Below are 16,515 nucleotides of genomic sequence, written 5' to 3'. Positions count from 1 at the left end.
TATTTCTTAAGAATCTTGATAATTCTAAAATAGCATCATAAGTTTTTATCTTTAAGCAAAATACCAAACATGATTGTATAATTTTTCCATTCATGAAGCCCTTTGATGTATCATTGGTTGGTTGAGCTCTTGTAACATTTTCCACCTAGTGTCGGATAGGTGTGTTATGATCTACAAAGAATGTGGTCTCTCTGCCTGATAGGAATCTTGCTTTAGATTAACCAAACTTTAATCACACTTGTAAAGGGAGTATCTTCTACTTCTTCATTGCTACTACTACTTAAGGAAAGGGTTGGTTTGAGTCTTTTTGAAAATTTTTTTAATTTTTGGCTGTGCTGGGTCTTCATTGATGCGTGTGGGCTTTCTCTAGTTGTGGCTAGCAGGGGCTACTCTTCGTTGCGGAGCATGACCTTCTCATTGTGGTGGCTTCTCTTGTTGCGGAGCACGGGCTCTAGGGTGCATGGGCTTCAGTAGTTGTGGCGCATGGGCTTAGTTGCTCTGCGGCATGTGGGATCTTCCCGGACCAGGGATCAGACCTGTGTCCCCTGCATTAGCAGGCGATTCTTTTTTTTTTTTTTTTTTTGAGGTACACAGGCCTCTCACTGTTGTGGCCTCTCCCGTTGCAGAGCACAGGCTCTGGACATGCAGGCTCAGCGGCCACGGCTCACGGGCCTAACCGCTCTGCGGCACGTGGGATCTTCCCAGACTGGGGCACGAACCCGTGTCCCCTGCATCGGCAGGCGGACTCTCAACCACTGCGCCACCAGGGAAGCCCTTGGCAGGTGATTCTTAACCACTGTGCCACCAGGAGAGTCCCGGTTTATGTCTTTACAGAGCTGTGAAAATTTTATTTTTATGCAACAGAAAATAACTGCAAATGTTTCAAACAACAACATTGCTAAAACATAGCTACCTTAGTACCAGAGCACATTTTGTTTACCAGGAAGGAAAATTGTGAGACCAGAAACTAAATATATACAATTGAAGATAGCGAATAACTAAATGAAGTTTAAGTAGAACATAGTTATATAGGATAAAAGCTTTCACCATGAGTTGAGTTCCTTTAGTTGTCCAAGTGGGAGAGCACCCACTCAGCTGAATTGATGGATTCCTGACCGGGGCTTCCCTGGTGGCGCAGTGGTTGAGAGTCCGCCTGTCGATGCAGGGGACGTGGGTTCGTGCACCGGTCTGGGAAGATCCCACATGCTGAGGAGCGGCTGGGCCCTTGAGCCACGGCCACTGAGCCTGCACATCCAGAGCCTGTGCTCCGCAACGGGAGAGGCCACAGCAGTGAGAGGCCTGCATACCAAAAAAAAAAAAAAAATTCCTGACCAGTATCGTATTAGGGAAAGCCCTGGGTTTGGAGCCAAACCTAACTGCAAATCCTGTCTGCGCCTTGATTCAAGTGAGCTGCTCTGAGCCCCATTTCTTCTTTACTAAAAAGGGACCATAATGCCTGCTTTTCCCGGTGTTGTGAGGATTCAGTGAGGTATGCGGGTAAAGTGATGTCTCCCCTGGAGTTTGGTGAGGCAGCCAGAGCTCATAGCCATTATCATTGTTGTTATTGCATCAGAATAAACACCATGAGCTGCAAGAATACACAATCGTAAGTATGAATTGAGTGTCTTCCTTGTGCTGGCATTGGAGGTAAGCTCAGTACAGACCCTGCCCTTAAGAAGCTGACGGTCAGCAAGGACAGCAGTGGTATAAACAACTGGAAAGTGATACAGGCGTGGGAAACATGCTGCAGACCAATTCAGAGGAGGGCACAGTCGGAGCTACTTCATTGGGAGTGGTGGGAAGGCTTTACGGAGCTTTGGTTTTCATGCATTTTAAGGGCCTTTCATATACAGGAGGTTGTGTTTGCAGATAGGTATGTTTGAAACTATTTTTAAGTTTATCATCTGTTAATTTTCATCCAGAGTTAAGGAATAGATGGAATTGATTGAAGGTGACTGGGGGACAGCACTAAGTAGAATTTGAACCATTTCAATTTATTTAGGGGTTGGTCAATGACGTTATTCTCAACTGTGATTACCAGGGAGGGGTGACAGTGAGTGAATGCCGCTTTTGTTTCTTTTCAGTTAAAGACAGTGGAGGAAGCTCTCGACATTCTGTGTCCCTCTGGACCCGTAAAAAGCGTTTATCCCTTGACATTTATCCAGGTGAAACAGGTAGGCCTTCAAAGGTAATGCTTCACCTTTTTTCTACTTGCAAAAATGTGCTTTCTGCACTGCCTGTTCTGAACACAGAAACCAAAACGGTAAGTAGATAAATCAGACCCCACATAAATTAACCATGGATCTCCACGCTCTCTTTAGTTCTAAGTACTACATGGTGAGCTGATCTTTCCTGTGTTTTCCCCCCATTTCTTATTATCAGATAGGTCGTAGCTCAACCTGCTTCAGCATAATTCTGTACAAGCTATAAATTGAGTATACTTAGGACATAATTAATCTTTCGTATAAGGTATCAGAGGAAAACCACTATTTTATTACTCAAAAAAGACAATTATTTGTCCTTAGCTCAAAGGTAGAAGGACTGTGTTCTTAATAGATTAGGTTATTAGAGATTCTTTTTCCTGCTTTTGAAGAGAACAAGAACAGTACATCGTGTGTGTGTGTGTGTGTCTGTGTGTGTGTTTAATCTCCAGGCCACAGCCCCATCTTTATTGTAAAAGTTTTCCCCAACTTTTTATTTTGGAAAACTTGCCAGAATAGTACAACACCCGTAGAGCTTTCACCTGGATTCACCAAGTGTTAACAGTTACTTCACTTGCTTTATCTTTCTCTGTGTGTATACGCAGTCAACTGCTTTTTTTTTCAGCAGTTTGAGGTAGTTGTCAACATCATGACACTTCACCTTTAAATATTACAGCATATATTTTTAAAAAGGACATTATCCTACACGACCATAAATAATGATCACCCTTAAGAAATTTAGCATTGGGACTTCCCTGGTGGCACAGCGGTTAAGAATCCGCCTGCCAATGCAGGGGACACGGGTTCTAGCCCTGGTCCGGGAAGATCCCACGTGCCACGGAGCAACTAAGCCCGTGAGCCACAACTACTGAGCCCGTGTGTCTAGAGCCTGTGCTCCGCAACGAGAAGCCACCGCAACGAGAAGTCCGCGCACTGCAACAGAGAGTAGCCCCAGCTCACCACAACTAGAGAAAACCCGTGCAGCAACGAAGACCCAACGCAGCCAAAATTTTTAAATAAATAAATAAATAAATTTATTTTTAAAAAAAGAAAGAAATTGAGCATTGATACAATCTTATTATCTAATACACATTCCAAAGTCAGGTAGCCCTGGTTATTACAATGGTGTCCTTCATAGCTTAACTTTTTTTCAGTCCAGTTTCCAGTTCATGATCACACATTGTCTTCTTTCAGTCCAGTTTCCAGTTCATGATCACACATTGTCTTCTTTCATCTGAAACGGTTCCTGAGTCTTTTTTTCTTTCTCTCATGACATGGACATGTCTGAAGAGGTCAGCCCAGTTTTGTATACGGCCCCTCACTGGTTAGATTCAGTGAAACATTTTTGGCGCAAATGTGACAGCGGTGATGCGTTCTTCTCAGGGCACCATTTCAGGATGCCCATGCCCATTTGCCTTTGGTTCAATGTTCAGTTTGATCACTTAGGATCTCAGCCCTGTTTTTTGAAATGGAAAGTTATCTCGGCCCTCCTTTCTGACTTCCCGGAGAGATCACCTTCTCGAGGGAATAATAGCACATCTGATCTCACTTTAACGTATTTTGCCTCCAGTTACTATTGTTATACTTGTGATTTCACTCCAACTGCACTGCTTTGTGATAAATAAAAATGAATAATTAAGCTCCCCACCCCACACTTTTTCATTAGGGTTGGGTAGGTTCTTTCTCTGGTTCTAACACACACTGACTGTACGTCCACGTCTTCATCTACCTGTCTTCTCCACCTAGTAGGGTCTGAGCACATCAGACAAGACACGACACAGAGCAGTAGGAACCTGGGAAGTGAATCCCAGGTTCACGTGTAGACACCGGCAGCCCTTGTTCTTCCTCAGACCCCTTCTGCTCTCTCATCTTTGGCCAAGGCAGTGCTCTCAGATCGGGTGGGGCTCCTGGGCCCTGGCTGTTTCAGATCTGAGACAAGCCCATAGAAGATTTATTTCCAGCAAACCCTTTGGCGGGCACAGCTGCAGGGATTGGGGTGCAGCCCTGGTACCCCTGCAGCTGCCCCCCACCCCATCCCCAGAGGCCTCAGCTTTGCCTTTGCAGGGAGCATCTCAGCTTCTGCTCCCCTCCTGGAAACCCCTGGCTAAGTCTTCCTCGGCCTCTGAGTTAGGACTCACCACTTTGGTACTTTCAAAAGATAAAAACAAGAGAGAGATGGAGATTTGGAGTCTGGGAGGGAGGCATCCTTGCACTTGAAGGTTTGGCTGGCGACAGCAATAGCATTTCTTGAGTTCAGCACTTTCCTGCAACACAGGAACGTGTGTTAGCGTTTTCCTTCCACTCCTGCAAGGCATCTCTCCACTTACCTGGGGTGCACTTTCTTCTGGGGCCCGAGGAGTAGGGAACTTTGTCTCTGTTCCCTGCTGGATTTCCATTTGGGCTCTCTTGTATGACTCAGGATTTATCCACCTCCCCCAGCTAATGGCCACAGCAGGAAGCCACAAACCGAGGCTGACGGTTGGGGCCTTCCTTTCGGACCAGGGATCCCAGCTCTCAAAGTACTTACTGACTTAGCGACAGGTTACACCCCCATCCCTGTCGGTTTCCCTCGTGCCTCCACTTTAAACAGTTTCTGATTGACTCCTGTTTTGTATGTTAGAGCGGATTTGGCCCAAGGATCTGGAGAATGTTTTACCGAGCATTCTGTTGCCATTTGCCTTTTGTTGTTGTTGTCTTTGGTTCTGGTTTTTTTGTTTTTTTTTTTTGCGGTACGCGGGCCTCTCACTGTTGTGGCCTCTCCCGTTGCGGAGCACAGGCTCCGGACGCGCAGGCTCAGCAGCCATGGCTCACGGGCCCAGCCACTCCGCGGCCCAGACCGGGGCGCGAACCCGTGTCCCCTGCATCGGCAGGCGGACTCTCAACCACTGCGCCACCAGGGAAGCCCGCGGTTCTGGTTTTTGAGGTAACAGAAATAACTTTGGGATATATAGGATGGGATCCCCCTGAGTGATTCTGGGCAAATCACTTAACACATTCCAGGGCCCAGTTCCCTCTTGTGGGAGGGGAGGTGACGTTTGACAAAACACTCTTCAGGCTTCCTTGCAGTTCGCTGCTGTGATAGTTTTATTCTATGACCCGAAGATGAAGCCGGTTCCCTTCTCTCAGATGGAATTTTTGCCGAGGCTGGGGAAGCATTTCATTCCTCTGGTTTTAGAAATGTCACTTTCACACAGATCGAGGGTGACCAAGTTCTCCTAACGTGAATGGCAAGAGTGATGTCTTTTTCTTGCATCCTTCTCTAACCAGTACTTTGGGTTTGTGCTGTACCGAACAACACTTCCTCAAGACTGCAGCGACCCAACACCCCTCTCTTCGCCCTTCAATGGCGTCCATGATCGGGCCTACGTCTCTGTGGATGGGGTAAGAATTCTCTCTGTACTTGTGGGTCTGCCCCCACGGGAGAGGGGGTTTGTGGGTTGCACTTGGTAACATGACAGTCAAGGCCGTTGCTGCCTTTCCATCCTCAGGCTCTACCCCTCCTCGTGATGCCCCTTAGCTCCGCCCCTTGCTTGCTGAGGTAGCCTCACCTGTGCTCTGTCTACCTGAGATACACCCCCTCACCCATCCGAACCGCAGGACTGTGCTTAAGGCCCCACCTCCTCGGAAAGCTTCCTGGTTGCCCCACATCCAGGGCCATCCCCTCTGATTGACCATGTGTGTCACCCATGTCTTCTTTGCTCCTGGAGGGCAGGGTCCGTTTGTACACCCCGGATGACTCATGTAACTGTGGGTCTTCATTACATGAGAAATTATATTCTGTCGGCTTGTTCCTGATAATTAGAGCAAAAAGACACAAAGGCTTTGGTTTTGTAGCAAAGTAAAGATAACATTTTAGGATTTCCCTTCCTCTCACTGAAACAATCATGTGAAAAAAAACACACGAAGAGATTTTTCCTAACCAAGAAAACTTGTTCAGAAAATTTTAAATGAAAGTATTTCCATTCTGTTGTCATTCACGGCTTTAATTTCAGCGGCAGCAAGTGTCTAAGACATTATGTGTATACTGGCAGCAGTTCCTAAAATTTCAATCTGGGGGTTGTCTTAGTGAATTACGGTCATTTTTTTTTTTAATCTTGCATTTAACAAAACTAGGAATATGTTGCTGCTAAAATACCTGTTGTTTCCCCTCATTTTATTATTTCATCTTTGTGGTTAATGCATCATGTCAGGTATCTTGAAGTGAGACTATTCCACCTAACTCACTGATTTTATCTCGTTTGTCTGATTTTGTCTCCTCTCTCCATGTTGTTTAGAAGCTACTTTTTGTGACTGCCTTTTTGCTGTGAGAACGTGAAGAGGTTCCTGTACTAGGAATCTTCCCCTGGAATTTTTGCCTCTATCCCCTTTCTGTTAAAAATACATACACGGGCTACTCAACACTCTGTTATAACCTATATGGGAAAAGAATATGAAAAAGAATACATACGTTTGTATGTATAACTGAACCACTTTGCTGTACACCTAAAACGAACACAATGTTGTAAATCAACTACACCCCAATACAAAATAAAAATTTAATTTAAAAAATAAAAAATAAAGGACTTTCCTGGTGGTCCAGTGGTTAGGACTCCGAGCTTCCACTGCAGCAGGCGCAGGTTCGATCCCTGGTCAGGGAACCAAGATCCCACATGCCGTGCAGTGGGGCCAAAATATTAAAAAAATAATAATAAGATAAAAATAAAAAATAATAATAAATACAAAATTTAAAAATAGAAATAGATGCACAACAAAACATCCCAGAGCTAAGGAAACCAGCCTTGCCCCTTCCTTGCTGGGAGCTGAGTCTGCTGACCTTCTTGTGTAGAAAGCAGTGATTTCTGGAACGTGGGCATCTGGCCAGTAACTTGGGCAAAGGAGCCATCAGAGCATTTCCTCCCAAGTCTGGTGACACTTCCAGGCAGGAAAACGAGTGCTGAACTAACTGAGCGGGCTGCCTCTCTGCTGACCCTCCCACCCTAGTTAACTCTCATTTGGCATTGAACTGACAGGTCCCCCACGGAGTCCTTGAGCGAAATATTGTGATCACCCTGAACATAACAGGGAAAGCTGGAGCCACCCTGGACCTCCTGGTGGAGAACATGGGGCGTGTGAACTACGGCAATTCTATCAACGATTTTAAGGTAGGCGTAGCTTCCCTGTAGGAGTGAGGTTCAAAGGTTGACCTGTGCCTAAGCCACTAGGGAAGTTTCTGTAAATGCATTTAAAAACTCTCCCACATACACTCTTTACCTCCAGCCCTGTTCACATAGAAGTAATTTTTAAAAGCACACCCACCTTTCCGTATTTGATGAGTGAACCTACCCTGATTTGTTTTGCAACCTAGAAGTTGGGTTATTTTGAAGAACTGTTTTCCTCTGCAGGTGATGAGAAAGTTGAGCTTTGCAAACAGAAGCCTTCCTTTGCGTTTGAATTCAGTCATCCTTTAGTAAGAAACAGGAGGAGAAAGCCACTGCACCATGCTTTTCCTTTGCTTAAAAAACCCACTGAGGTCGCAAAAGGCACTCCCTTGCCAACAAAGCCAGCTTAGCATTCGGTCTGCTCTGTTTTATGGATGTGGATGAACCAGGACAAACTCTTGAATTGCAGAGAACCTTCCCCTTGGTGCACTGCCTCTCACTTCTGTTGGTTAGTCTGTGCCTAGGTGTCTAGTGCAAATACATTTTTCTAATGTACATTTTGAGAGCATTATTCAGCAAACATTTGTGCAGTTCATAGTCTGTGCACATGCTCCGTGAGGCGCTTTGGGGGATGCAAGGATGTTGAGATATGGACGACCCCGTGGGTAGCTCACCATCTGCTAGAGGAGGGAAGTCTTCACTGAGGGAATGATGGTACCACCCACTCTAGGAGAGGACAGGTGTCTGGAGCTATTTCCTGACCCTCCTGGTGACACCTCGGAGGCAAGGCAGTGACACTCTTAGGGAATAGCTATACAGGGGCCACTTTTGTCTCCAGTAGAAATGTCCCTGTTACAGTCCTTGTGCTCAGGCTGTAATTAGTGGCCTTCCTGCTTGGCTGTCACAGGCCATGCTGACCTATAGAGTGATGGGGACTCTTATGAGGTGTCTAAGTCCCCAGGACCTGGCACCCAGCTGCCTTGTTAATGCCTATTGAATTACTAATTGGACAATTGAGGCTTGATATTGAGAAGTGTCCTGGGACTAATTTGGGATCCCACTGGGTTGGAGAAGTTCCCCTCATAAAAGGCTGGGAAGAGGGACTTCCCTGGTGGCACAGTGGTTAAGAACCTGCCTGCCGATGCAGAGGACACAGGTTCGAGCCCTGATCCGGGAAGATCCCACATGCTGTGGACCAACTTACCCGTGCACCACAACTGCTGAGCCTGCGCTCTAGAGCCCGCGAGCCACAACTACTGAGCCCACGTGCCACAACTACTGAGCCCACGTGCCACAACTACTGAAGCCCATGCACCTAGAGCCCGTGCTTCGCAATAAGAGAAGCCACCACAGTGAGAAGCCTGCACACCACAATGAAAAGTAGCCCCCGCTCCCTGCAACTAGAGAGAGCCTGTGCACAGCAATGAAGACCCAACACAGCCAATAATTAATTAATTTTTTAAAAGGCTAGGAAGAGAAAGCCAGATAAACCATGAGCAAAGGCTTCGATGCAGTGGCTGGTGTCTTGGACACCCCAGGCCCCTGCCCCTGCTGGACAAATAGAGCAACTTCAGAATGTGAGTCTGAGGCTCCCTATCATCATCACGGCCCTTTCTATCCTTTTACAGTGGGCTGGATGTTCTTTTGCATCCCCCCCTCCACTCACTCTCTCATCCTCAAATTCCATCATTTCCTCCATTCTAGCAGTGTCTCTGAACCAAACACTGAAGATTGGGGATTTGGGATCAAAAGCTCTGGCCTCAAGCCAGATCTGTCCCTTTGATGTACACACCGTTTGAGTCTGCATATACTGTTTGTGTTTCATATCCCAGTTTGCTTTTCCCAGGAATTCAGGGCTGGAACACAGAGTCACTTCAAGCCAACCTCCACCCCCACCCCCAGCTCATTGCTCTGTTTCTCCTTTACAGGGTCTTATTTCTAACCTGACTCTTGATTCCAATATCCTCACCAACTGGGAGATCTTCCCACTGGACATGGAGGGTGCAGGACGCAGCCATCTGGGGACCTGGGATGGCCATGACAGCGGCTGTGCCCACAGCCCATCTGACTACACACTCCCGGCCTTTTATGTGGCTAATTTCTCTATTCCCAGTGGGATCCCAGACTTGCCCCAGGACACCTTTATCCAGTTTTCCGGATGGACCAAGGTATGTGTCTTCATGGGAAGTGTTTGAATTCAGGCCTCAGACATCTGGTTTTCAGTCTCTGATTGAGAATCAAAAAGAGCTGCTAATGGGATGCTGTGTGAGTCTGAGAGTGGAGGGTTTTCTTTGGAAGTTTACCCATTTCTCAGGAGCAGGACCATGGCAGATCTTTGAAGATGCAATGGTCAGCATGAAGGTACACCATCTACCCCATTTTCATTGACTGACAACTTCCTTTAGAAACTTCCTCCTTCCTCTAAGAAAAATCATAGTCCCCTTGGAAAGTGCCTAGGAGGAGCCCTTCTTCTTTATCCTGAAGAAAATCTGGCCCAGGCAAAGGGGTGAATATCTGGGGCACCTGCTTTCTCTTGTTCATGCCTAACTCTATACTCTCAGAACACCCCCACCTCCGTGTGAAAGTGCCCCTGTGCCCTGGGGGCATCCACCACTGTCTGTACGATCCTCAGCTCTCCCTTGGCCACTTTACTGCCTGCTCACTCTCCTTTATTCTTTGAAGACATCAGCATGTCTTCTTTCACCATTGTCTTCTCCACTTCCAAGTCCTGTTTTCATCCTAGATGCCCTTATCATGACTCAGTTATTCGTTCAACAAATATCTAGTGGCCACTGTTACCAAGAGTGGGTCCAGTTGCTTGCTGCTCTAAAGCCAAATAAAGAGGCAAGGTTGGTGGAAAGGACAGTTTGCTTTATTTTGGTTGCCAGCAATTGGGGGTGGGGAGGACAGACTCCTGCCCAAAGGCTGACTCCCCCCTGCCCCCAATCGGCAGGCAAGAGCTTTTATAGGTGGACGGAGGGGGCTACATATAGAAACAGCACAGTCAGCCTGACAGTCATATTGAAATTGGTCCTGCGGTGGTCTGACCACCTTCATCTTGATTGTTTTAAGTACAGTTAATCTTCAGCTCCAGGGTCAGTTTGTTACCATTTCCTTGAGGCCAATTCTCTGAATTGTGGCAGCTTATGTGATGGCTACAGTCTGGTCCTCGTGTAGTTAACTTCTTCCACCTGGTGGGGGTTTCAGTATCTATAAGACAGCTCACAGAACATGGCTCAGAATATTATCTATAGCCCTTGAGGAGGAATTAAAGTCCTTGACTTTGCTTAATGACTAAACTATTAATGTTTTGTTCTATTTGATTGTTTTCCTTTGCTTCTGTATTTTCCCACTTCTCTCATTAAACCTATCCTTTGGCTAAAGTTTTTCTACAAGACAAAAGGCAGGTGGAGGACATGGGGGGGGGGTGGGAAAGGACAATAGGGTCCTGCTCCATTTCAATCCTCCCTTTCCTTTGATACTCCCCAATCTTGATGAGGGACAGGTATAGAACAAGAAAGGGAATAAAGTTTTGGATAGAGAGATTAATCATAAACTTGGCAGAGGAACTTGGTTTTAGTTCCATTTCTGTTCCAATTTCCCCCAAATCTTTGAGGGAATGGGGTGACAACTGTTCTGGCTACTTCCTGCTGAAATGGGGCCTAGCCCTGCCTAATTTGGGGAGTGGACACAGAGTTGGAAATAATTTCGTGTTCCAAGCTTAGCATCAATATTTTGTATTATGAAAACATTGCCTCTGTCTTTGATTGCCTTGTCATAGTACCTGGACAAACATTTGAAAATTAGTAGACATATTGCAATGAGGATAATAATCAAAATGTTTTTTTTTTAAAGATCAGCTTTTTAAATAAATGTATTCATTTTATTTATTTACTTTTGGCTGCTTTGGTTCTTTGTTGCTGTGCACGGCTTTCTCTAGTTGCAGCAAGTGGGGGCTGCTCTTCGTTGCGGTGCGCAGGTTTCTTATTGCGGTGGCTTCTCTTGTGACAGAGCACAGGCTCTAAGCGTGCAGGCTTCAGTAGTTGTGGCATGCGGGCTCAGTAGTTGTGGCTCGCAGGCTCCAGAGCACAGGCTCAGTAGTTGTGACCCACGGGCTTAGTTGCTCCGCGGCATGTGGGATCTTCCCAGACCAGGGCTCGAACCTGTGTCCCCTGCATTGGCAGGCAGATTCTTAACCACTGCACCACCAGGGAAGCCCCAAAACGTATTTTTGTACTATTCTCTGAATGTATTTTTTTCCTTAATGGTTAAAGTGGATGTACAGTGTATGTTTAATAGGCCATAAACAGGCTGTTTGGTTAGCCTGAAGTTCAAATTAAATCAGGTATAAGACAGAATGACTTCCCCATACCTCAATATGTGAAATTTCTTCTATCATTTTCCCCTTTCAATTGTAAATAGAAAACATTGATAATCAATGTATTTTTCCAAGTTGCCATAGTGGCTCAGTTGCCATAGTGGCTCAGTTGCCTACTCTGGGTCCATTCATGTCCCTCAGTGCTAGACCCACTTTTTGTTTATATATTTGTCTAGTCATCTACATTGGGGGAAAACTAATCAGACATAACAAACAAGTACAGAAAAGTCTGTTGATGGGGAAACAGTTTATAGGCTATACATTTTGTCAGTTATACCCAGTCGTCACACAAACATTGTACACGTGCTTTAAGCAGTAAACTTAAAGCCAGCAGTGATACACATCATTAGTAGTTATACTCTGTGACAACTTCATTAAACTTTTTTTTCCATCCTGAACATTGGGGTCAGATGTATAGTTAGAAGAAAAACAGTAGCTTTCCATTAGAATTCTTCAAATTCCTTATCAATATTTCTCTCTGAGTTTCCTCAGGGGCCCTCTGGAAAACTCAAAATTAGATAGATAAAGAAACTTACAATCTGTTTTCAAAAGCAGCTCAATATTCCAGGAAAACTTTGTTCTCTTAACAGAGAGAAAACCAGATTCCCACCTTGTACCAGCTTACTGTTAATAACAAAATTCATTTACATAATTAAATTCAATCTAATCTTAATCGATCTTAACAACGTACAAAATTCTTTTCTCAAAATACCTTCTTTTACAAAAACAGGATACTTTCTGTATCCATATTAATTTGTCCCTTATTTTTTTCGCATCCAGAAGCAACCAGCTTTAGGACAAAATTATTCTCCTCTTATCCCTCAACAAAGATATCTCCAGGGAATTCCCTGGCAGTCCAGTGATTAGGACTCCACACTTCCACTGCGGGGGGCATAGGTTCGATCCCTGGTTGGAGAACTAAGATCCTGCGTGCCACATGGCATGGCCAAAGGAAAAAAAAAAACAGAAAACAAAAATATCTCCATTTTTTATATTTTCTCTTGCCAACAACACACATCCTACTTGCTTTACATACTGAAATGTTTCCCTTATCATTTTTACATATTACAATTTTTAACCCTTTAAAACCTTAATAAAACTAAGAAACAAGTAATTGAACTGTTATACCAGCATTTTCTGATTGGCAAACTTAAGAACGTATTCCATAACCTCTAAAAACATACATTTTTTTCATGCACAATTTCTCTTTAATGTGGTACCAGATGTATGTTTAATACACCTAAGTCCTCTTTCCTCTCCTTTTTTTTTCTTTTTTTTTTTTTTTTTTGGCTTGAAGTTCTATTAATTAACCCAAGGCTGAAGTCTCAGGCAAAGTGAGCTGTGTTTGTATTTCAAGGATGTGTTAAGAGTTAACTTCAAACTTTCTCCTAAGCATATTTTTGTTCTCTCAGGGTCAGAATTCTGAGAAAAAAAAAAAGTATTTATCAAGCTAGCTTCCTCTAACTACATATACAAAAATAACCAGTTTTGGAATTTCAAAAGAATTTCATCTTAACCAATTTTTTTCGGAGTTTGAAGAATACTGTTGGTGGCCACACGGTGTTTTAAGAAATCATCTTTCTTTTTATTTAGTCACAGTGTCATAGCTAAAATCTTTCTAATGAACTGAACCTGAATTTCTCATTTTACAAAAGGCAACAAGAATACCAAAGACACAAATGGAATACACACTCACACACCAGAAGACAGAACTGTCACAGATCCTCTGAGAGAATGCCCAATACGGAGTCCCAAACAAACACTTTCCAACACAAACGGTCTTCAATGGTAGACACACATCAGAACCAATTGACAAAATGCCCAAATGACACTCAGTGCTCACATATGGTTCTCAACATCAGACACACATCAGAACCAATTGGCAAAATGCCCAAATAGCACCTCATGCTCAAAAGAGAAGTTTGCCCAGGTGCACACCAGTGAACTTACCTTGGTCTTGGAGCTCGTCAGCTCGTCCAGAGGCATCTTTCTGTTCCACCAAGGAAAAGCGTACGTTGGCAGCCAGCGGCGAGCAGGGGAGAAACAGGGAGGAGCCCCGAAACAAATGGTTTGGGCAGCTGCTAGGAACACCCCGAAATCCCCCTCTCAGGGCCAGCGAACCATGAGCAGTGGGCTCCTTGCAGCCATCCCAGTGCATCGTCATGGTGGCAGCTGTGCTGGAGAAAACTCCAAGGAGCCAGATATTGTGAGAGTGCAGCTTCACATTGGGAGCCAAAATCTGTTAGCAAAGGTGGGCCCAGCTCCTCACTGCTCAAAAGCCAATAAAGAGGCAAGGTTGGTGGAAAGGAAAGTTTACTTTATTTCCAAGGCTGGCAAGTGGTGGGGAGGGCAGACTCCTGTCCAAAGCCGACTTCCCCCACACTCCAACTGACAATCAGGGGGCAAGAGCTTTTATAGGTGGACGGAGGGGGCTACATATAGAAACAGCACAGTCAGCTCTGACAGTTGTCTTGAAATTGGTCCTGTGGTGGTCTGACCACCATCATCTTGATTGTTTTAAGTACAGTCAATCTTCAGCTCCAGGGTCGCTTTGTAACCATTTCCTTGAGGCCAATTCTCTGAATTGTGGCAGCTTATGTGATGGCTACAGTCTGGTCCTCGTGTAGTTAACCTCTTCCACCTGGTGGAGATTTCAGTATCTATAAGACAGCTCACAGGACATGGCTTAGAATATTATCTATAACCCTTGAGGAGGAACTAAAGGTCCTTTTTTTAACATTTTTTTAAGATTTATTTATTATTTTTTAATTTATTTTTGGCTTGTGTTGGGTCTTAGTTGCAGTGCACAGGCTCTTCCTTGCTGCACATGGGCTTCTGTCTAGTTGTGGCGCGCAGGCTCCAAGGCATGTGGGCTCTGTAGTTTGTGGCACACAGGCTCTCTAGTTGAGGCAAGTGAGCTCAGTAGTTGTGGCGCGTGGGCTTATTTGCCCTGTGGCATGTGGGATTTTAGTTCCCTGACAGATATCGAACCCGCTTCCCCTGCATTGTAAGGCGGATTCTTTACCGTTAGACCACCAGGGAAGTCCCAAACTAAAGGTCCTTGATTTTGCTTAATGACTAAACTATTATTGTTTTGTCCTATTTGATTGTTTTCCTTTGCTTCTGTATTTTTCTCACTTCTCTGATTAACCTTATTCTTTGGCTAAAATTTTTCTAGAGACGAAAGGCAGGCTGAGGACATGGTGGGGAAGGACCATAGGGTCTTGCTCCATTTCACTACTGTGTGCCCAAACTTTGTGCCAGGTGCTAATTATACAATAATGAATAGAACCAGATATGGTTCTTGCCCTCATGGAACTTAAAGTCTTGTTGGGGCAGCCAACCCAAATCATATAATCACCCAAATTAAATGATAGAACTGCAGCTGCAATGGGTGCTAAGAAGAAATATGGAGGTTGATAATAATTGGGCATTTGACCTTGTCAAGGAGGTCAGGGAAGCCTTACCTGGGATCATGATGCTTGACAGAGGTAGGAGTGTTGAATAGGAATTAACGTGGCAGAAAGGGGAGGGAAACATGCTCCAGGCAGAGGAGACAGCATGTGCAAAGGCCATGTGGTTAGAGGGGAAAGTGGCCAGTGTGAGGAACTGATAAAGACTGAAATGTATGGAACACAGAGAAAAGGGAGTGTGGTTCAGAGAAGAGGCTAGAAAGTGGGTAGAGACCAGATCAGGACAGGCCAATTAAACCATATTAAGGTTTGGTCTTTCTGTTGAGAATCACTGAAGCAGCAGAGAGACATGGCATGATTGTGATGTGATGAGCCTCTGTGACCCCAGGATAGGTTGGTTGAGGGTGCATGTGGATTCAGGGAAACTGTCTAGGAGGCTGGACCATAGTTTCATTGAGAGACTAAAGTTAAATCAATAAGATGTAATGACAGATCGGATATAGGGATTTAAAAAGAAGGATGTATCAGATGACTCTGAGGTTCTAGGCTTGCAGCTGGGCAGATGGTACCATTTACTGAAAGAAGAAATTTCAGAAGAGGACTTGGGCTGGAAGAGCAAAATCATGAGTCTGGATGTGGACAGCTGAGTTAGAGATGCCTTGGAGAACAGTGGAGAGAAGGAGGCTGTTGGATTTATGGGTGGGGATTCAGAGGAGGGATCTGGGCTGGGAACATACATATGAGATCATTTGTGTATGGATGGTTGTTGAAGACATGGAATAAGGAGAGAGGATGAAGAAGGAAGAAAGCAAGACCTCAGACTGATCTTTGAGAGACACAAGCATGACAGAAAGTGAGGAGGAGAGACCAAAAAATGAGAGGAGAACAACATTGATGCTGCCAAGAGGACAAGTGAGATGAAGACAGAAGCATCTCTGCTGGATTTAGCACCAGGGGGTCATGGGGACCCTCAGTAAGGGCTAAGCCAGCAGAGTGAAGCATTGCAAGCCAGATGGCCTTCTACTGAGGAGTGTAGGGGGAGGACATGAACACATGAATAAATACGGACACTTGAAGATAAACATTCTTCTTGAGAAGTTTAACTCTGAAGGAGAAGAAGAAAAAAATACTGGAAAAAAAGCTGGAAGAGACGAGGCACATGGCATGTGTTTAATAAATGCCCTTTTATAATGTTTGCTTTTTACATGTTTATGGACATATATTTTCATTATGTTTGAAATATTTTCTAATTTCCCTTATTATCTCTTTGAACCATGGATTATTTAGAAGTGTGTTGTTTAATTTTCATATATTTGTGCGTTTTTTAAAGCATATCTTATTTTTGATTTCTAATTTAATTCCTCTATAAAACTTCTGGAAGAAGG

General features: G+C 44.7%; 1 protein-coding gene across 2 annotated transcripts in view; it reads left to right on the top strand.

The window, feature by feature from the left end:
• Positions 1 to 16,515, top strand: part of GLB1 (galactosidase beta 1) — an 88,532-nt gene that overhangs the window by 56,954 nt on the left and 15,063 nt on the right. For both annotated transcript variants that reach the window (XM_060022102.1, XM_060022103.1), the window contains 4 exons: positions 2,085 to 2,174; positions 5,469 to 5,582; positions 7,211 to 7,342; positions 9,268 to 9,507. In XM_060022102.1, coding sequence (XP_059878085.1) covers positions 2,085 to 2,174; positions 5,469 to 5,582; positions 7,211 to 7,342; positions 9,268 to 9,507 — 576 coding nt within the window. The remainder of the gene's footprint in view (positions 1 to 2,084; positions 2,175 to 5,468; positions 5,583 to 7,210; positions 7,343 to 9,267; positions 9,508 to 16,515) is intronic.

This window comes from Delphinus delphis, chromosome 10 (assembly GCF_949987515.2).
Source record: "Delphinus delphis chromosome 10, mDelDel1.2, whole genome shotgun sequence".
In the NCBI taxonomy this organism is placed as follows: Eukaryota; Metazoa; Chordata; class Mammalia; order Artiodactyla; family Delphinidae; genus Delphinus; species Delphinus delphis.
The sequence above is the reverse complement of the archived record's forward strand: the minus strand, read 5'-3'. Positions and strand labels throughout refer to the sequence as shown.